Below are 23,276 nucleotides of genomic sequence, written 5' to 3' on the forward strand. Positions count from 1 at the left end.
TAATGCACATGAAAGCTGGAGGTCTGTAGATTTAAAGGGTTTACCTGGTCAATATAATCCTAACTGAAAACTGTTTCTACCTCTGGACGTGTAACACATTCTTAGCCTTATCTGAATTTAGCTCTGGGTGAAAAGAGGGCATTCAAAAGGACTATGAATGCTAAGGGACTGAAAGGCTGGAATGACATTCAACTCCATAGTGTATAGTAGGCTATCTCACATAGACTAAGAGACGGCTAAATCATATCAAGCTCACCATTGCTTGGTTGAATCCTACAGAGTAAATGGGCAGGAGTATTAATACACGTTGTGCAATTTCATTAATTTTATCAAACGGGGTTCATGCTTTCTCAGTCTTATATTTTATTGGTTTGTCATGAATATTAACTAAGTAAAAGAACTAGCTGCCATAGACAGGGAGAAAGAAATACTAAAACATGGGAAAGAAGAGGAAGAGAGGTTAAGAGAGATGCTCTACCACCAAGGAGAGACTCATAGAAAGTCTTTCATATTCTTTACATTCTTCAATTTCAGCCTGAAGAAGCTTGGGGGAGGAGTTCAAAAAAAATTGTAGTTGGAGCTAGTGCAGCTCAACTCATCAAGGAAGCTAAGCTCTCCTCAGATTTTACCCATCTGATATGGAGGGGAACAATAGACTGTGCCAGTTTGTTATTTGCTCTTGTAACTTTTCTTGTCTGTCCTAGAAATGTCCTAGAAAAGAGCTGATGAGTGACCAATTTTAAAATGGGAACGTCATTATGTATTCTTTATCTTGGCATCATGTTTCAACCCCAGAGAAATGTCAGAGGATATTGAGCAAGCTGGAAATGTCAGACGGGAATGATTTGAGAAAGGGAATTAGGCAAGAAAATGTAGCGCAATATGTGTTCATGTTACTTAGGTTGGCGAAGAGTAACTGTCATCGTTATGTTGTACCTGCGATTGGGGGTTTGGTTTAAGCTCTGTCAATATTTTCTCTGTGGCTAGTTTTATACAGTGACACTGACTCAATATTGAAACTAATGCATTTACCCATCGCTCACTACTAGGTTGCGACGTTGGACCCAATTTTCCAAGAATATAGATAAAATTGTTCAGTAAATATCTGGCAACCACACAAGTCATTTTACCAGCGAAATAGCAAAGTAAAGGACTTTGCCATTATATTACCCTTAAATAGCCTATGATGAATTGTAAATCTCCCACAATTAAAGCTCAAGCGATGAGAACAAGTGTCTGGTCATTCAGAGAGATATTAACAACCTTTGGTACTGTAACTATTGTACAGGAATGTATAAAAAATGTCCGACCATGCCTTGCATAGTCCCGTGGGAAATCTTAATTGGGCATGGGACACAAGCTAAGGCTTGATCACCCTTTAGCTGGCCACCTTTGATGAGGGTGTTTAGTGATTAAAGGCCGAAACACCCACTGATTCGAAGGCACACTACTGAGGATGTGTCCCAAAATTGACATCTTAACCCAGTCTAAGAAATAAACCTCCCATGCCACTCTGTCAACATCACGGCAAATCTCATGTGAGTGCATACCATCTATTGGCACAATGGACAGTTTTAACATCTCGTCCCGTGTTTTATGATTCTGATTATCTGGACTTGTCCAGTGACTGCTGTGAAAGGACAGCTGACAACATAGGAAAGTCTCTGTGACAGCTTGGAGAGACAGCTGACCGGAGGGAATAGACCCCAATGGGGCTGTAATGGGCTAGCTACCCATGTTGGCAGTCTCCGACGCTGCTTCAGTATGTTGGAGACACCCGCTAAGTGCTACTGAAAGTCAACAAAGGAACATACCCCTGGAGCCTGCGAGAGCTGGGGCGCAAGATGGCTCAACGACTGATCACACGGCTACGGACCCAGGAATGGAAACGACTACGAGTAGGAACACAGCACATGAGACAACCATAACAGCAGCAGGACACACACTTCAGGTGTGCAGCTGTGGTTGGGAGAGAGTAACATCGGCAAGGGGGTTAAGGATCCATCAAGGGAGGAAAAGGTGCTTGGTAGAGCAGAGACAGGGACCTCGCATTGACCAGTACTTCTTACGAAGCAGCCAGTCAAATCAGTCGAATGAATCACAGCGACGGGACGCAAACCAAAGTTCGCAGAGCATCAGCACCCCTGTAACGGAGGAGGATAACACAAGCACAGAAATGCCGGTGGATGAACTCACCCAACCACAGAGACCTCTAAAAGAGGAAAAGATCAAAGGGCACAGACCGAGTGTGAAGCGGCCCAAAGCTGTTGAAAAGAGAGAGTGGGAAACAATCAACAACGACCTGACAAAAATCTTGGAACAACAGGTAGGAACAGCAGAGAAAAAGCTTGAAAGGATGGGAGACATTATCTACCACTACGGAGAAGAGCGCTTTGGAGTAAACGAAAGGAGAAGTGGCAAGACACCACCCGCGCCAGCCAAATCTAGGAGGCAGCAAGAGATCGAGATACTTGTCAGAGAGAGAAGGCAGCTGAGAAAGCAGTGGAAGAAGGCCTCTGATGCAGAGAGAGAAGGTCTCATGCTACTCCAAGCAGACATCAAATGTCGGCTGGCAACCTTGCGAAGAGCGGAAAACTTAAGGAAACTTCGTAGGAAGAAGGAACACTCAAGAACACAGTTTGTTAAAGACCTCTTCGCAAAGGAAAAGTGCGGAATCCTAAAAACTCCAAAGCCAGAACTGGAAGAACATCTGGAAAAGGTCCACCAGGACACGAAAAGGCATAAGCAGATAATCATCCCACATGACATCCCACCTATTCAACCTCTAGAATGCAATCTGGACACTGACCCTCCAAAATGGAAGGAAGTAGAGAACGTTGTCCGACGAGCAAGAGCGGCCTCGGCTCCTGGGCCTAATGGAGTACCATATAAGCTCTACAAGAACGCCCCGGATGTTCTACGCTTTCTTTGGAGGCTCATGAGGATAGTGTGGCAGAAGGAAATAATACCAAAGGCATGGCGAAGGGCTGGTGGTGTGCTAATCCGGAAAGAGAAGAATGCGACAGACATCAGTCAATTCCGACCAATCTCCCTTCTCAACGTCGAAGGGAAGATCTTTTTCAGTATAATAGCACAGAGGCTGTCCACTTACCTGGAAAGGAACAAGTACATTGATACATCAGTACAGAAAGCAGGCATTCCTGGTTTCTCTGGTTGCCTGGAACATACTAGTATGATTTGGCACCAGATCCAAACAGCTAAGAAAGACAAGAGAGACCTCTATGTCATCTTCCTCGACCTGGCCAATGCCTTTGGCTCAGTTCCCCATAAACTCCTCTGGGAATCCTTCAACTTTTTCCACGTACCAGAACCCATCACTACACTGGTAAAGGCCTATTTCCAAGACCTGCAATTGTGTTTCACAACACCTGACTTCACAACAACATGGCAGCGCTTGGAAGTGGGCATAATGGCAGGCTGTACAATTTCACCTCTGGCCTTCACTATGGCCATGGAAGTCATCATCAGGGCATCGAGATGGGTGGTCGGCGGTGAGAGAACTAAGGAAGGGCTCCGTCTCCCACCTATCCGAGCATACATGGATGACATGACTACACTGACCACCACTGCAGCATGCACCAGGCGGCTACTTGCAAAACTGCAGGATAACATCAAGTGGGCCCGGATGAAAATCAAGCCAAGCAAATCTCGAAGCATCTCCATAGTCAAGGGACAGCTTAAAGATGTGAGGTTCTGCATTGGAGATGACCCGATACCAACGGTGTCTGAGCAACCCGTCTAGAGCCTGGGTAGATGGTACAACGAAAGCCTCCTGGATAAAGATCAAGTGCAGCAAGTAAGACAGGACATCGCCGACGGTCTTGAGAACATCAACAAGACCCTACTGCCTGGGAAGCTCAAGCATTGGTGCCTACAGTTTGGACTTCTCCCCCGGGTAATGTGGCCACTCACCGTCTATGAGGTCCCAATAACAACAGTGGAGAAGATGGAGGGAACCATTACCTCATACGTGAAGAAATGGCTGGGTGTCCCACGATGCCTGAGTAACATCGGCCTCTATGGCAAAGGGGTCCTTGAACTACCTCTTACAAGTCTAACGGAGGAGTACAAGTGCTCTAAAGTAAGACTTCAGATGACCTTGAAGGACTCCAAAGACCAGACCATTAGCAAGGCTGCACCTCCCCTACAAACTGGACGGAAATGAACATCATCCAATGCTGTGCAGCAAGCAACATCAGCCTTGAGACACCAAGACATTGTGGGGAATATCCAGCATGGAAGAGCAGGCTTTGGCCTGGCAGCAAGCAAACCAACGTTCCATAAGGCAACAACATCTGAACGCAGGAAGCTGGTGGTCGAGGAGGTGCGCAGACAGGAGGAGACTGCAAGAAGTGCAAAGGCTGTCTCTCTTGCTAAACAAGGGCAATGGACGCGGTGGGAAGGCCTGGAGAGGAGAAAGATCAACTGGAGTGAGCTTTGGCAAATGGAGGCAAGCAACATCAGCTTCATCATAAGAGCTGTTTATGATGTGCTTCCATCACCAAAAAACCTACATCAATGGTATGGCGAGGACCCGACCTGCCCCCTCTGCCCAGCTCCAGCGACTCTCAGGCATATAATGACAGGTTGCAAGACCAGCCTCTCACAAGGCCGCTACACCTGGAGGCACAATCAGGTCCTCAAGAGCCTGGCTGCAGCACTTGAGACCAAGAGGAGTGCAACCAATTCATTACCTCCAAAAACAAGCAATCCCGTCAAAACAACAACATTCATCCGGGAGGGACAGAAAAGGCCAAAGCATCCTCCTACAAAGCCAGAATCTAGACACCTAGGCATGGCCCGGGACTGGAAGATGCTTGTCGATATTGGCCAGCAACTCATTTTTCCACCTGAGATTGCTTCTACCAACCTTAGGCCAGACATGGTACTCTGGTCCCCTTCACGAAAGGCTGTGTACATCATAGAGCTCACAGTCCCGTGGGAAAACTCTGTTGAAGAGGCCTACGAGCGTAAGAAACTGCGTTACACAGAGTTGGCAGCAGACGCAACTCAGCGTGGCTGGAATGCAAAAGTCTGGCCAGTTGAAGTGGGATGCAGAGGATTCGTGGCTTCTTCCACCATCAGGTTGCTGAAAGAACTTGGAATCCATGGACAGGCTCTGCGGCAGACTGTCAGAGCAGTTTCTCAAGCAGCTGAAGAGGCAGCCAGTGGATCTGGATTAAACAGAAGGACTCTTGCTGGGCTATAACTTCATGACCCCCCCACCCCCACCTGAGAACCCAATTCAGATCCCTCCAACTTGAGGAGGGCATATGAGGTATGCGGTCAGCTGTAGGGCTGGCTCTGGGAAGAGGACGCCCCTGCCTTGCATAGTCCCGTGGGAAATCTTAATTGGGCATGGGACACAAGCTAAGGCTTGATCACCCTTTAGCTGGCCACCTTTGATGAGGGTGTTTAGTGATTAAAGGCCAAAACACCCACTGATTCGAAGGCACACTACTGAGGATGTGTCCCAAAATTGACATCTTAACCCAGTCTAAGAAATAAACCTCCCATGCCACTCTGTCAACATCACGGCAAATCTCATGTGAGTGCATACCATCTATTGGCACAATGGACAGTTTTAACATCTCGTCCCGTGTTTTATGATTCTGATTAAACAGTAAACATTGTAAACAGTTTTATCCACTTTTCTGTCCCAAAAAGGCATAGGTTGCTTATAAAGCTTTTAACTCTATGTGTCTGAAAGCATGTCTGTCCAAGTCAACACAGCCTGTGGAGGGTATTCTTCTTCAAATATCCTTGTCAAAAAAGTAAAACGTAAATGGTAATACATAGAAAAGAGAAAAATATACACATGGCACTCAAATACACACTTGAGTATTTTACACAACCTTACCGCCCTGCATGACAAAATATAAGCATTATCAGTTGATCCTGCCACTCACCGAAAGCTGTATAGAACTCGTCCTTTGTCAGGTGCTCGTCGTCGTTGATGTCGTTGTATTTGAGAAGGTCAAACAGGGTGCACTCAGAGACCTCCTTGAACAGACCTTCCTGCTTGATGACCTGCAACAGAAAAATGCATTGAGACCTGGGCCAGTACGTAACTTATAGTTAAAGCTCATTCTAGACCTGGGCAAGTAGGTAACGTCTAGACCTTGACTAATATGTAACTTACAGATAAAGCTATGTCTAGACCTGGTCTAGTATGTAAGTTACAGTTAAAGCTATGTCTAGACCTGGTCTAGTATGTAAGTTACAGTTAAAGCTATGTCTAGACCTGGTCTAGTATGTAACTTACAGTTAAAGCTATGTCTAGACCTGGTCTAGTACAGTTAAAGCTATGTCTAGACCTGGTCTAGTATGTAACTTACAGTTAAAGCTATGTCTAGACCTGGTCTAGTATCTAACTTACAGTTAAAGCTATGTCTAGACCTGGTCTAGTATGTAACTTACAGTTAAAGCTAGACAGTAAGTCTAAGTCTGGTATTTTGGGGTCTGGGGTTTGCTTTTTTCTTGTACCTTTTCCCCCCATCTCCATTTTTTGGTGCTGAAACCCGGGAACCAACCATGGAACTGGGATTTCTAATGTTACAGCATAGAGCATGCAATGTAACACGATCAATTCTCTTTCTAAGTATGTGGTTTCTAACCTAAACTCAATTTCACATTTAAGTTTGAACTTGATTGTGTATTGATCTCTTATTTCTGGAAGTAAATATGCTGAGGAAAACGCTTTTCATGGAGCAAAGACCTGTTTTATATAAGGTTTGAAATAAATCACATCTCGGGGCGACATTCACTCATCCATCATTCTAGATCAGCTGTCATAAATCTTGACAAAATATTACTGCTTAATGAATCATCCACTACTTTGTCTTTTTCCCTGCAGCGTTGGCTATGCTTTCTGAACACTTATTGAACTAAAAGTGTAAGCTATGTAGAATGATCACAATTTGTTTGATGATTGAACCTCATTAGTTGCATTTGAAAATGTTCTTTAAGCCATCTGTGTATGATAATGCACTAGAAATGTATTTACATTGAGCTCTGTCACTTCACAGTGCATTACAACACTTGCTAAAAGCATTCATAAAAGTCTATGTCTCCTTTTAGAAAATCTATAACAATACTTGAATGGCAATTGTATACATTCATAATGCGTTACCTAGGCACAATTGGTTCAGAGAAAGTATTATCAAAAAACGTGGTATTCCAAAGTATTCTCTGCCTTCCTGATTGGCCCCATGGCAGATGGTTTGATTAAGGGAGATGGTAATATCAGAGTGGCTGTGTGTCACCCCAGTCTTTGATGATTCTCACACCATCTCTTAAATGTTTTATGTCCCGGCCTGAAATCAAACCATCTTTCCCATGCTCTGTAGTTGATGTTCAGGTTGGATGTACTGGCAGAATCGACCCATCTGATTGCAACAACATAAAGAAGGGGATCAGTGTCTGAAGATTGGGTGGAGGGAGTGCACCACCCCCTCACCCAGACACGCACACACACACACAAGCATGGAAGTACACAAACACATACCCACACATAAACACACACCATGCCAAGCCTGAACCTTTTAACCAAACTAACAAAATTACACACATTATGTTAGAGAAACAGCTGTAACGTGTGTTTGGAATGCAGCCACAGTCCGTGTCAAATTAACACCCCATTTACAGAGGCGACGGGACATTAGACAGTCAGTCAAATGTAACACCTCTTTTACAATGAACAATTACACAAATAGCAGACTCGTAAACGAGGTCTGAAATTATCGGTCACATCAAATTTGTATAATTTAACATGGCAAGAGTGAAGAGCGAGGAAATTAGTTATTTTACTGATTGAATTCTCGGCCATAAGTGACCTCTGTGATGTGACATAGATTAAGGTCAACTGTGTCAACGTCTGAGATTCAGAATGAATGACTGCGGTGTGCTTTTGTAAACAAGACATTAAAAACTTTGCCTTAAAATAGCTACAACACGTTTGTACTGTATACCGTATGTACTGTGTGTCAACATCACCATATGCCTCAAGGTTTAAGAGAGACTGTAGCATTTTCCTGTGAGGAATGCTTTAAAACCAACATGGCGTTACTCAATCTGTGCAGTGGATGTTTATGGACAGACTGACATTCAAACACTTGGATAGACGATGGCTCATAGCTTGGTGTCTAGCCCTCAGTGTCATCTGTAGTTTAATACCTTTGGTATCTATGGTTACTACCTAAAGCAACTTTCCAATGTGTCAACGGGGCATATTTGCATATTCAAAGAAAGCCTAACACTTTATTTCACCCACTTTGCATTGATTTGTGCTCTCATCTCTGAGCTGAAATCCTCGCTGTTATGTAAAAAAAAATGCAAATGATATGAAAATATAGTTTAATAATATCAGAGCTGTTGGCAGTAATCAAATGGGGCACTTTGTATTAAAAAAAAGTGAATGCATAAGAATATGAATCAAGCTAGTTTCCTCTCTCACATCATTCCAATAGATTCTGGCGGAATCAGAGTGCCGCTGGATATATTAGTATGAAACTGACCTGAGAGCAGTTGAAAGGTTATTTAAACCAGCAGTAGTTGCTTACCTATTCATTATTTAAATGCATGGCATATAAACTAGTCCTCAGGTATTGTGAGACATGTATTTATTATGCGTAAAATGTCTTCCTTTCTCATGAAAGCATCTCAAAGCTCCCTTTTCAACCACGCTTTCTGGCAATAACAGCCAAAGCATTCTCCCATGAGCGGAAAGTTCCTTTGACTTGGATTATTATATTTTGAAAGATTTAACGGCAACTCTTTGTACCTCGCTATACGAATTAAAGACAAAATGAAGGGAATAAAAGGGAAAATAATGCTCAGGGCATTAAGATGGCTCATAGTAAACTCCTAGTATAGTAAACACAATGTTTAGGTTCTGTTTGTTTAAGCTTTTCAATTCAGGGAAGGTGCGATGGCATGGCTACTGACATGTGGGAGAGACATTTACTGTGGCTTTATAGTCTACCCTCATGTCCACACTTGTGACAGTTCGCTACTCCTTGGTGTGTAGCAAACACAATGTTGGGATGTTGTTGGTTTTCCCTTTTCTTTGACATCAAAGTCCCACCCTCATCTCCTCACCTGTGATAGTTCACTGCTGTCTACTCTCCTGCTACCATCGGCGTCGAAGCGCTTAAACACAACATCAACCAGCTTCTTCCTGGTGGCCATGTTGTTTTTATGGCTCCCACGGTTGCCAGTTGCCATGTATCTCTGGTCATACATGTCCAGAATCTTGGTCTTCAGCCTCCGGTAGTCACTCAGTCTGCAGTTGTCATCTGAGGAACAACAACAAGAGAGAATAAGTTAGTGTCTAACATTTCTGAATCATGTAAGACACATATTAAGTCAATGGGCACACCTGTGTGCTAATGAGTCTCTGTTAATGCAGAATATTTAAGGTAAAAGCTTTCACGAAAGGAGTTGTTTGAGTTAGAAATGTCAGTTATGTCACTTCATATGTAAACCACACAGTACATTATGCAAACAGTACACTGTAATTCAAATGTCAGATGCCTTGTTTTCCACATAATATGTAAAAAATAATTACATGTGAGGCAGAATTTTTTCCTAATTTTGGTCTCTGCCAAGGGAGTGTTATTAAGCTCTTAACTTTACCATATGTCAGATATCAATTAATTATGTTAATATTCTGATCAAAAGCATTGCCATTCAAATCATAATAGCAACAACCTCACATGATCAACTCTATTTCGATTTAAAAAAAGGTGTACTTTATTTTTGTCAAACCTACCTGACACATTTAACCTAACTGTCAAAATACCACCAGGGAATACCTAACACTCATTAAACTTCATCCTGGAACACACTGTTTTCTGTATTGCATGTTCAGGGGGGGGGGGGGGGGTGCATCAGCATTGTAAGTGTGCTAAATGGCAATGCTTTGAATGACTGCTTTCCCTAAGACAACATCAACAATGACTTTAATCTTACAGCATTGCGCCACCAAAAAAGCCACATCAACATCAACAGAAAGCCATCGATGAGCGAAATCATTGCTCAATGTCAAACACCAGCTCTGACAGTAGGAGGAAAGCTTATGATGTGTATTTGCAATGCACCATCAAAGCAGACTCGTCAAAAGAGTCAACTACAATAAATATTTAGCATAGAAGAGTTACGAGCAAAAAATAATGACTGGAACTTGTTGTTCCAACACATGACATATAGTAAAACTTATTTTCTTGTATGTAGAGAAGTGTCATTCTCATAATGACAGTTCCATTGGCTGTTGTCAATTACGAGACACCTGAGTAGACTTTGCTTTCATCCAATCCAAAAATAAAATAGTAAAGTATGAAAGTAAGGTTGAGGGAATGTTTTGAGTTGCTTTAGACAAGTGTTCTCAAAAGTGGCGTAACACATTCAGTGACAGACAGTCATCTCAAAGCTGGAGCCTTCATAGACACAGCCTCTCCAGGACTGTGGCATCACCTGTTACAGTGTGTGACTGTGCACCATTTGGCCGCCAAGCGCCGCACATCATGAAATTGCCTCATTTTCGACAAGCCTTGGTGACAGAAAAGCTGCCTTCCTCAGAAATGGCCGAATGAATAAAAGATAAATGGCTGCTAGTCCTAGCCCAGGGGATATGAAGGTCAGTGTCATCAAAAGCCCTGGACACACAGGGACAGACAGACAGACAGACAGACAGACAGACAGACAGACAGACAGACAGACAGACAGACAGACAGACAGACAGACAGACAGACAGATACACACACTCACTCTCTTTTTATATAATACAAACACACACAGGTACAGACAGTTGTGATTATTCATTAAAGGGATTCTTCAGTATTTTGGCAATGAGGCCATTTATCTACTTCCCCAGAGTCAGATGGACTTCTAAAATGCAGTTTGAAGGAAATTGCTAACTTGCGCTAGCGCAATTGCTAACTTTTTTTGCGCAATGTCTATGGGTATCTGCTTGAAAGGACTTCCAATCATTGCGCTAATGCTAGTTAGCATTGGCTCTTCCTCCTCATTTCCAAAATCCCAAAGTATCCCTTTAACCTCTTGGAAATTTGGCTACGCACTTAGGGCTTGTCATATCTTTGTCTGCAATGCGTTAGGTAGACACGAAGAAATGTTCCGTCTGGGACGTTATTGGATATATTTGTGAAAAACATCCTAAAGATGGATTCTCAACTGAGTTTGACCAGTTTATTCGACTTTTATTATCACTTTTTGAATTTTTCGTACATGCGTAAAATCTTCATGGACACGGGAGCTACACATGCTAGCTAAAGTTGCTAATTCGACAGAAGAAATGGACATTCTAAAACAAAACAACGATTTATTGTGGAACTAGGATTCCTGGCACTGCATTCTGATGAAAGTTCATCAAAGGTAAGGGAATATTTATGATGTTATTTCGTATTTTTGTGGACTTTTTGGACTCCAACATGGCGGAGAATGGCTGAGCGCTGTCTCAGATTATTGCATGCTGTGCTTTTTAGTAAAGTTATTTTTTTTAAATCTAACACAGCGGTTGCATTAAGAACCAGTGTATCTTTAATTATATGTGCAACATGTATTTTTCAGCAAAGTTTATGATGAGTTTTTCTGTTAGATTACGTGGTTAGCTAATAGAAATACATAGTGTTTTCGCTGTAAAACACTTAAAAAATCGGAAATGATGGCTGGATTCACAATATGTTTATCTTTCATTTGCTGTATTGGACTTGTGATTTCATGAAAATTATATTATATGATATCCCTGTCCCATTAGGCTAGGCTATGCTAGTCAGCTTTTTTGATGAGGAGGATCCCGGATCCGGGAGAGAGAAGCGGTAGAGGATATTATTATAGCGTCTAGTGCCCCAGCTATGTTATTCTAGTGTCTAGTTTAGCATCAATGTTATTCTAGTGTCTAGTTCCCCAGGTATGTTGTCTAGTGCCCCAGCTATGTTATTATAGTGTCTAGTGCCACAGTTACGTTATTGTAGTGCCTAGTGCCCCTGTTATGTTACTATACTGTCTAGTGCCCCAGCTATGCTGTCTAGTGCCCCAACAGATCCACAGGTGATGCAATCTCAATCGCACTCCACACTGCCCTTTCCTACATGGACAGAAGGAACAGCTATGCCAGAGACCTGGCAGTGTGGTTCCAGGACAACAGCCTCTCCCTCAATGTGAGCAAGACAAAGGAACAGATCGTGGACTACAGAAAAAGGAGGGCCGAACATGGCCCCATTCACATCGACGGGGCTGTAGTGTAGTGGGTCGAGAGTTTCAAGTTCTTTGGTGTCCACATCACCAACAAACTATCATGGTCCAAACATACAGTCGTGAAGAGGGCACAACAACGCCTTAACCCCCTCAAGATTCTCAAAAGATTTGGCATGGATCCCTAGATCCTCAAAAAGTTTGACATCTGCACCATCGAGAGCATCATGACCAGTTGCATCACCGCCTGGTATGACAACTGCTCGGCATCCGACCGTAAGGCGCTACAGAAGATAGTGCGTACAGCCCAGTACATAGAGCCTCTTCACCCTCAGGAGGCTAAAGAAATGTGGCTTGTCACCTAAAACCCTCACAAACTTTTACAGATGCACAATTGAAAGCATTCTGTCAGCTGTATCACCGCCTGGTATAGCAACTGCACCGCCCGCAACCGCAAGGCTCTCCAGTGGGTGGTGCATTCTGCCAAAAGCATTACCGCGGGCAAACTACCCACCCTCCAGGACACCTACAGCACCCGATGTCACAGGAAGGCCAAAAAGATTATCAAGGACATCAACCACCCGAGCCACTGCCTGTTCACCCCGCTATCATCCAGAAGACGAGGTCAGTACAGGTGCATCAAGGCTGGGACTTAGTGACAGAAGCTGTTTTTCAATCTCGAGGCCATCAGACTGTTAAAGAGCAATCACTAGCACATTAGAGGCTGCTGCCTATAGGCATAGACTAGAAATGACTGGTCACTTTAACTTCTTATGGCTGCAGGGGCAGTATTGAGTAGCTTGGATGAAAGGTGCACAGAGGTGCCCATAGTAAACTGCCTGCTCCTCAGTCCCAGTTGCTAATATATGCATATTATTATTCGTATTGGATAGAAAACACTCTGAAGTTTCTAAAACTGTTTGAATGATGTCTGTGAGTATAACATAACTCATATGGCAAAAACCCGAGATAAAATACAAATAGGAAGTGGGAATTCTGAGGTTGGTTGATTTTCAACCAAGACCCTAATGAATACACAGTGGGATATGGATGAGTTTGCACTTCCTACGGCTTCCACTAGATATCAACAGTCTGTAGAACCTTGTCTGATGCCTCTACTGTGAAGTGGGGCCGAAGGAGACAGGAATTAATCAGGTCTATCATGACCTGACCATGCTCTGACCATGAGCGTTCACATGAGAGGGAGCTCTGTTCCATCGCACATCTGAAGTCAATGTAATTCTCGGGTTGGAACGTTACTGAAGATTTCTGATAAAAACATTCTTAAGATTGATTCAATACATCGTTTGACATGTTTCTACTGACTGTTACGGAACTTTTTGACATTTCGTCTGCTTTTAGTGAACGTGCTTCCTGACTTTGGATTTGTTTACCAAACACGCCAACAAAAATAGCTATTTGGACATAAATGATGGACATTACCGAACAAAAGGTACATTTCTTGTGGAAGTGGGAATCCTGGGTGTGCATTCCGACGAAGATCAGCAAAGGTAAGTGAAGATTTATAATGCTTTTTATGAGTTTTGTTGACTGCACAATTTGGCGGGTAACTGTATGGCTTCCTTTTGCGGCTGAACGCTGTTCTGAGATTATTGAATATTGTGCTTTTGCCGTAAAGCTTTTGAAATCTGACACAGCGGTTGCATTAAGAACAAGTGTATCTTTAATTCTATGTAAAACATGTATCTTTCATCAAAGTTTATGATGAGTATTTCTGTTATTTGACGTGGCTCTGCAATTTCTCTGGATATTTTGGAGGCATTTCTGAACATGGCGCCAATGTAAACTGAGGTTTTTGGATATAAATATGAACTTTATGGAACAAAACATATATGTATTGTGTAACATGAAGTCCTATGAGTGTCATCTGATGAAGATCATCAAAGGTTATTGATTAATATTATCTCTATTTCTGCTTTTTGTGACTCCTGTCTTTGTCTGGAAAAATGACTGTGTTTGTCTGTGATTTTGCAGTGACCTAACATAATCGTTTGTGGTGCTTTTGCTTTAAAGCCTATTCGAAATCGGATACTTTGGTGGGATTAACAACAAGATTACCTTTAAAATGGTATAAGATACATGTATGTTTGAGGAATTTCAATTATGAGATTTCTGTTGTTTGAATTTGGCGCCCTGCACTTTCACTGGCTGTTGTCATATCATCCCATTAACAGGATTGCAGCCATAAGAAGTTTTAAGGAATGGAACACTAGCCACTTTAATAATGTTTACATATCTGGTTTTACTTATCTCATATGTAAACTCAGCAAAAAAATGAAATGTCCCTTTTTCAAGACCCTGTCTTTCAAAGATAATTCGTAAAAATCCAAATAACTTCACAGATCTGCATTGTAAAGTTTAAACACTGTTTCCCATGCTTGTTCAATGAACCATAAACAATTAATGAACATGCACCTGTGGAACGGTCGTTAAGACACTAACAGCTTATAGACAGTAGGCAATTAAGGTCACAGTTATGAAAACTTAGGACACTAAAGAGGCCTTTCTACTGACTGAAAAACACTAAAAGAAAGATGTCCAGGGTCCCTGCTCATCTGCGTGAACGTGCCAAAGGCATTCTGCAAGGATGCATGAGGACTGCAGATGTGGCCAGGTCAATAAATTGCAATGTCCGTACTGTGAGACGCCTAAGACAGCACTACAGGGAGACGGGACAGACAGCTGATCGTCCTCGTAGTGGCAGACCACGTGTAACAACACCTGCACATGATCGGAACATCCGAACATCACACCTGCGGGACAGGTACAGGATGGCAACAACAACTGCCAGAGTTACACCAGGAATGCACAGTCCCTCCATCAGTGCTCAGACTGTCCGCAATAGACTGAGAGAGGCTGGACTGAGGGCTTGTAGGCCTGTTGTAAGGCAGGTCCTCACCAGACATCACCGGCAACAACTTTGCCTATGGGCACAAACCCACTGATTTGGAGGTGGAGGGTCCGTCATGGTCTGGGGCGGTGTGTCACAGCATCATCGGCCTGAGCTTGTTGTCATTGCAGGCAATCTCAACGCTGTGCGTTACAGGGAAGACGTCCTCCTCCCTCATGTGGTACCCTTCCTGCAGGGTCATCCTGACATGACCCTCCAGCATGACAATGCCACCAGCCATACTGCTCGTTCTGTGCATGATTTCCTGCAAGACAGGAATGTCAGTGTTCTCCCATGGCCACCGAAGAGCCCGGATCTCAATCCCATTGAGCACGTCTGGGACCTGTTGGATCAGAGGGTGAGGGCTAGAGCCATTCCCCCCAGAACTTGCATGTGCCTTGGTGGAAGAGTTGGGTAACATCTCACAGCAAGAACTGGCAAATCTGGTGCAGTCCATGAGGATTTCTACTATACCTTGCATTACTCATCTCATATGTATATACTGTTTTCTTTACTATTCTACTGTATCTTAGTCTATTCCGCTCTGACATCGCTCGTCCATATGTTTATGGTCTTAATTCATTCCTACGTAGATTTGTGAGTATTGGGTATATGTTGTGTAATTTGTTAGATATTTCTTGTTAGATATTACTGCACCGTCGGAGCTAGAAAGTATTTTGCTACAGCAGCAATAACATCTGCTAAACACATGTATGTGACCCATAAAATTGGATTTGATTTGATCACTTGGGCCAAGCTTCCTGTCATCAAAGACATATATACTAGGCGTTGTCAGAGGAAGGCACACAAAACTTTCAAAGACTCTCAGTCACCCAAGTCATAGACTGTTCTCTCTGCTACCGCACAGCACCGGAATACCAAGTCTAGGTCCAAAAGGCTCGTTACCAGCTTCTACCCACAAGCCATAAGACTGCTGAACAATTAATCAAATGGCCCGCCAGACTATTTACATTGACCCCCCCCTTTGTTTTTAACACTGGTGCTACTCTCTGTTTATTAGCTATGCATAGTAACTTTACTCCCATGAGCATGTAGAAATTACCTCAACTAACGTGTACCCCCGCACATTGACTCTGTACCCCTACATATACAGTTGAAGTCTGAAGTTTACATACACCTTAGCGGAATACATTTAAACTCAGTTTTTCACAATTCCTGACATTTAATCCTAGTAAAAATGCCCTGTTTTAGGTCAGTTAGAATCACCATTATATTTTAAGAATGTGAAATGTCAGAATAATAGTAGAGAGTGATTTATTTCAGCTTTTATTTCTTCCATCACATTCCAAGTGGGTCAGAAGTTTACGTACACTAAATTAGTATTTGGTAGCATTGCCTTTAAATTGTTTAACTTGAGTCAAATGTTTTGGGTAGCCTTCCACAAGCTTCCCACAATAAGTTAAGTGAATTTTGGCCCATTCCTCCAGACAGAGCTGGTGTAACTAGACAGGTTTGTAGGTCTCCTTGCTCACACACACTTTTTCAGTTCTGCCCACACTTTTTCTATAGGATTGAAGTCAGGGCTTTGTGATGACCACTCCAATACCTTGACTTTCTTGTCCTTAAGCCAATTTGCCACAACTTTGGAAGTATGCTTGGGGTCATTGTCCTTTTGGAAGACCCATTCGGACCAAGCTTTAAATTCCTGACTGATGTCTTGAGATATTGCTTTAATATATCCACATAATTTTCCTACCTCATGATGCCATCTATTTTGTGAAGTGCACCAGTCCCTCCTGCAGCAAAGCACCCCCACAACATGATGCTGCCACCCCCTTGCTTCATGGTTGGGATGTTGGGATGGTGTTCTTCGGCTTGCAAGCGTCACCTTTTTCCTCCAAACATAACAATTGTCATTATGGCCAAACAGTTCTATTTTTGTTTCATCATACCAGAGGACATTTCTCCAAAAAGTATGATCTTTGTCGTACTTCATTTTGATTTTCCCATTATGCCAAACAAAGAGGCATTGAGTTTGAAGGTAGTCCTTGAAATACATCCACAGGTACACCTCCAATTGACTCAAATGATGTCAGAAGCTTCTAAAGCCATGACATAATTTTCTGGAATTTTGAAAGCTGTTTAAAGGCACAGTCAACTTATTGTATGTAATCTTCTGACCCACTGGAATTGTGATACAGTGAATTATAAGTGAAATAATCTGTCTGTAAACAATTGTTTAGTTTATTTCGTAAATATTTTCTTAACTCTATTTCTTGAACTGCATTGTTTGTTAAGGACTTGTAAGTAAGCATTTCACGGTAAGGTCCACACCTGTTGTACTCGGCACATGTAACAAATATAAATTTGATTTGATCTATGTTATTCTAGTGTTTATAGACAAAGCTATGTTGTCTAGTGCCCCATCTATGTTATTATAGAGCCCCAGCTATGATATTCTAGTGTCTAGTGCCCCAGTTATGTTATTATCGTGTCTTGTGCCCCAGCTATGTTATTATAGTGTCTATTGCCTCAGCTATGTTATTATAGTGTCTATTGCCCCAGCTATGTTATTATAGTGTCTATTGCCTCAGCTATGTTATTATGGTGTCTAGTGCCCCAACTATGCTGTCTAGTGCCCAAGCTAGGTTAACTAGTGCCCTTGCTATGTTATTATAGTGTATAGTGCCCCAGCTATGTTGTCTAGTGCATCAGCTACAGTATGTTGTCTAGTGCACCAGCTATGTTGACTAGTGCCCCATTTACAGTATGTTTCCTAGTGCCCCAGCTAAATTGTTTAGTGCCCCAGCTATGTTGTCTAGTGCCCCTGCTATGTTGGCTTGTGCCCCAGCCATGCTTTCTAGTGTCCCAGCTATGTTATCTAGTGCCCCAGCTACGTTGTCTAGTGCCCCAGCCATGCTTTCTAGTGCCCCAGCTATGTTATCTAGTCCCCAGCCATGCTTTCTAGTGCCCAGCTATGTTATCTAGTGCCCCAGCTATGTTATCTAGTGCCCCAGCTATGTTATCTAGTACCCCAGCTATGTTATCTAGTACCCCAGCTATGTTATCTAGTGCCCCAGCTATGTTATCTAGTGCCCCAGCTATGTTATCTAGTGCCCCAGCCATGCTTTCTAGTGCCCCAGCTATGTTATCTAGTGCCCCAGCCATGCTTTCTAGTGCCCCAGCCATGCTTTCTAGTGCCCCAGCTATGTTATCTAGTGCCCCAGCTATGTTATCTAGTGCCCCAGCTATGTTATCTAGTACCCCAGCTATGGTATCTAGTGCCCCAGCCATGCTTTCTAGTGCCCCAGCCATGCTTTCTAGTGCCCCAGCTATGTTATCTAGTGCCCCAGCTATGTTATCTAGTGCCCCAGCTATGTTATCTAGTGCCCCAGCCATGCTTTCTAGTGCCCCAGCTATGTTATCTAGTACCCCAGCTATGTTATCTAGTGCCCCAGCTATGTTATCTAGTGCCCCAGCTATGTTATCTAGTACCCCAGCTATGTTATCTAGTGCCCCAGCTATGTTATCTAGTGCCCCAGCTATGTTATCTAGTGCCCCAGCTATGTTATCTAGTACCCCAGCTATGTTATCTAGTACCCCAGCTATGTTATCTAGTGCCCCAGCTATGTTATCTAGTGCCCCAGCTATGTTATCTAGTACCCCAGCTATGTTATCTAGTGCCCCAGCTATGTTATCTAGTGCCCCAGCTATGTTATCTAGTGCCCCAGCTATGTTATCTAGTGCCCCAGCTATGTTATCTAGTGCCCCAGCCATGCTTTCTAGTGCCCCAGCTATGTTATCTAGTGCCCCAGCTATGTTATCTAGTGCCCCAGCTATGTTGTCTAGTGCCCCAGCCATGCTTTCTAGTGCCCCAGCTATGTTGTCTAGTGCCCCAGCTATGTTGTGAGATGAGTGCCGTTGTTTACCCCTACCTAATCCTTTGTGAAAAAGTAAAGTGGCTTGAGAAATAGATACCGTCTAGTACAGCAGCTCTTTTCTGGTCTTTTTTATCTTTATCTTTACCTTTAACTACATTGTTGGAAAAGGACCCGTAAGCAAACGTTTCACTGTTAGTCTACACCTGTTGTTTACAAAGCATGTGACAAATACAATTGTATTTTATTTGTTCTCAATGGTTGTCTCGAACTCAAACACCCCTACATTCAACCAACTTGAACAACATCTGCAACCTTCAAGTCTTTGCTACAACAAGAACATGCAAACTTTGTGAGGTTTGAAATACTGGATAAAGTGTATTTATTCATTAATTTAATTTGAACCAAAGCTTTCTGAAACAGCTCTTCAGCAATGCATTCTGAACTGCAAAAAGACTCCTCTCAAGAGATTTAAATATGTTGTGATAGACCCATCAGCGAGTCGCTTTACCCCTGGAGTGCCACTGTATAATGCAAGCTCCGTCAACATTGTTCATGTCGGAACCGTATGACTGCTCCGAGAGACCCGAGAGACAGCATGTAAAGCAGTTGCCATGGTTGATTGGCCCTCTTGATGGGGATTTTTTCACCCCCGCCACAGACTCATTCAGGCTTTGTAACACAGAGCGTGCAACCTTGGTTTTGAAAAAACTATTCTGGTCACGGCGGGCCGATGTGACACTAAGTGGCTCGCTAAGCTCCACTGCGAGAGACCCGTTGCGTGTTATTAAATATAATGGACTGGTGAAATAATTAGCAGGTCAGCTCCCCCTTCGGGGATGAGAATATATGGGCGAGCAGACGCACCCATATGCAACATATTGATTGGAAGCGGCTGACGGATACGTTTTGGATCCTTCACCAACGCCATCAAGGAAGAACTGTCGATGGAAAAGTGGAATATAGCAATCAAACAGAGAAATAGTTCTCAACACTTGGGGTCCTCATGTTGAATCATTGAATTATGCCTTGTGCAATGGCTTTGCTGCATGGCGAATCTGAAAGAAATCACTTCTCTTTATTCTGTCAAGTCATCTTTGTTTTTCATTCCCCCAATTATAGATAAAAAGAGGGCTCCAGTCAAGACGATAAGACGGAGAATAGATGTGATGTAATTGTGTCTGCTGTTAAGATCAATCCATTCTAATTAAATCCTCAGTTGCCTTTTTAGTTAAAGCTGTTACAGTTCTTTGGGGCAAAGATGATAGATGATCAAAGGAGGTCAGTTCAGGGCTTTTGTCTCTTGTTTCTTCATATGTTATTTGAAATTAATAAGTTAAGCCCTAGATTCTGTCAGATCAATCGTTCCGAAGATTGCCGAAACCCGCATAGCAGATGTTTTGGAGGTGTTTGAGGTGGAACTGCGTTGGAGCCGTAAAATCGGTGAGCAGCTGCTCTTGTGATCATTGTCAGGAAGCCACACCCATGTTAGAAGGTTAGAGCGAGAAAGTGTAGGCTATATATAAATAATTACGCTCAAATAGAAAAATAATTCAATAAAATTAGAATTTTTATCATTGTAGCCCTTTCCTGCAATCAAATACCCTAGTGTCCTCATGGGTGGAATGTTAATAATATTTTTCATAATTCCATAATTAATAAATGTTATTTAAAAAAATATATAAATCTGTGTTTCTGTGTCAAACGGTTTTGTTATATTTCAGTCTTCTGTGATGTATATAAAGTGTAATATTGGGATGCAAACTCAATCTAATACATTTCAACTCTAGATCTGACATGGTACAGATATAAGCCCATGTTATTCCAATTGACATGTTTGAGTCTTCAATAAATCAATTAGTTCACATGTAGTCCATAATCGATTGTAATTGCATGTGATCAATAACAACGATCCATGGATTACAGTGTACACTGCCTTCTTACATGCCTCTTCAGCATGCTTCCACCATACTACACATAACTGACACAAAAATATACATTTCCCAAGTCAATTTGTACGTTAACAATTCAATTCTGGTCTAGGATCAGCTCCCGCCACCGTCCATGTAATCTTATTTATTGTGGTCTAAATGGTGAAACTGATCATAAAGCAGCACTCCTACTCTAGAACGTTATAGGAATAGGGGCCCTGGTCCTTCAGCGCCACCGTGTACACTCTTAGAAAAAAGGTGCTAGAACCTAAAAGGGTTCTTCAGCTGTCCCCATAGAATAAGCCTTTGAAGAACCCTTATTTCCACAGAGGGTTCTACATGGAACCCAAAAGGGTTCTACCTGGAACCAAAAAGGGTTCTCCTATGGTGACAGCAGAAAAACCCTTTTGGAACCCTTCTTTCTAAGAGTGTATGTTGATTTTCATCCTTGCCTAATGTGTGAAACCTATGCCTAATTAGTAACGTATAGATCAAGCTGTCAGCAGTACTATGGCCCTTGAGGACTGTGCCTTTGTAGCCTTGAATCCTTTCACCATTGTTTTGGAGCAAATCAATTTGGATTCTTCTATTATTCCAAAGAGTAAACAGGATATTGTGTATAAAGGGGAAAAACCATACATCAAACCGCCCTGGCATGACAACTCGGCTGCCCAAATCAGAGGTCACCGATTGCAATCTTAAATACCAACTAGAGGTGTCATTGGTGTAACACCTGACTGGATCAGAAATGGATCTCTGAGCAGCAGGCCACAAACTCTCCACAGCTGCTCTCCCGAGCCGGGGGGACTTCAGCCGTAGCTGGCCCACTACCGATTTGCCATTTTCTGAGACACAGTCATTGCATTGAATAAGAATCTGTATCAATCTATAGACATTTTACACCAAATTTGACATAGAACATTCTCATTCTAGCAACCTAACTAGCTCACTGATTCAGAATCGAATCAAGCTATCCATTGCACCCTGTGATTTTGTCACCTATAACAGCGGTTTAGTTCTATCCTTACAGCTTGTGATTGATACCTCACTCAGCTCCGGGTGAAAAAAACTATCTGTTCTCTTTGCTCTGTCTCTGCCAGTCTCTGCCAGTCTCTGCCAGTCTTTGCCAGTCTCTGTCTGACTCTGTCTGACTGTCTCATTCCATCCTTACTGCTACCTCCGAGTGTGCATTGGCACCTCCAGTTGCACCTCTAATTAGCTTTTCTCACTCCTGTGAGCTGAGCCCACTGTTACTTTCCATTCTTTTATCTTCAATCACACACATGCACATACCCTGAAGGTACGCGCATACACCACATGCCACATACACACACCTGCACACACACCCGCTAACCTTTGAGAAGATAATTATCTGCCAGGAGACTTGCATCTCCTTGTTTTCCAGATGTGAAGTGAAGCTGCAGCTAGCATTATAGAACCAGTACACTCCATCTCTTAGTAGTTTAACTAGCATTATAGAACCAGTACACTCCATCTCTTAGTAGTTTAACTAGCATTAGAGAACCAATACACTCCATCTCTTAGTAGTTTAATTAGCATTAGAGAACAGTACACTCCCTCTCTTAGTAGTTTAACTAGCATTAGAGAACCAGTACACTCCATCTCTTAGTATTTTAACTAGCATTAGAGAACCAGTACACTCCATCTCTTAGTAGTTTAACTAGTATTAGAGAACCAGTACTCTCCCTCTCTTAGTAGTTTAATTAGCATTAGAGAACCAGTACACTCCCTCTCTTAGTAGTTTAACTAGCATTAGAGAACCAGTACACTCCATCTCTTGGTAGTTTAATTAGCATTAGAGAACCAGTACACTCCATCTCTTAGTAGTTTAATTAGCATTAGAGAACCAGTACACTCCCTCTCTTAGTAGTTTAACTAGCATTAGAGAACCAGTACACTCCATCTCTTAGTAGTTTAACTAGTATTAGAGAACCAGTACTCTCCCTCTCTTAGTAGTTTAATTAGCATTAGAGAACCAGTACACTCCATCTCTTAGTAGTTTAACTATCATTAGAGAACCAATACACTCCATCTCTTAGTAGTTTAATTAGTATTAGAGAACCAGTACACTCCATCTCTTAGTAGTTTAACTAGCATTAGAGAACCAGTACACACCATCTCTTAGTAGTTTAACTAGCATTAGAGAACCAGTACACTCCATCTCTTAGTAGTTTAACTAGCATTAGAGAACCAGTACACTCCATCTCTTAGTAGTTTAACTAGCATTAGAGAACCAGTACACTCCATCTCTTAGTAGTTTAACTAGCATTAGAGAACCAGTACACTCCATCTCCTAGTAGTTTAGCTAGTGTTAGAGAACCAGTACACTCCCTCTATTAGTAG

At 42.5% G+C, this 23,276-nt stretch overlaps 1 protein-coding gene and 1 long non-coding RNA gene across 4 annotated transcripts in view; one reads left to right on the forward strand and one right to left on the reverse strand.

The window, feature by feature from the left end:
* The window catches only part of LOC139574467 (uncharacterized), a 436,827-nt gene that overhangs the window by 258,551 nt on the left and 155,000 nt on the right, over positions 1–23,276 (forward strand). The gene's annotated exons all lie outside the window — the stretch shown is intronic.
* Positions 1–23,276, reverse strand: part of fstl5 (follistatin-like 5) — a 227,331-nt gene that overhangs the window by 76,182 nt on the left and 127,873 nt on the right. For all 3 annotated transcript variants that reach the window (XM_071399063.1, XM_071399064.1, XM_071399065.1), the window contains 2 exons: positions 9,121–9,317; positions 5,931–6,051 (listed from right to left, as the gene is read on the reverse strand). In XM_071399063.1, the coding sequence (XP_071255164.1) occupies positions 5,931–6,051; positions 9,121–9,317 (318 nt within the window). The remainder of the gene's footprint in view (positions 1–5,930; positions 6,052–9,120; positions 9,318–23,276) is intronic.

This window comes from Salvelinus alpinus, chromosome 4 (assembly GCF_045679555.1).
Source record: "Salvelinus alpinus chromosome 4, SLU_Salpinus.1, whole genome shotgun sequence".
Taxonomy (NCBI): domain Eukaryota; kingdom Metazoa; phylum Chordata; class Actinopteri; order Salmoniformes; family Salmonidae; genus Salvelinus; species Salvelinus alpinus.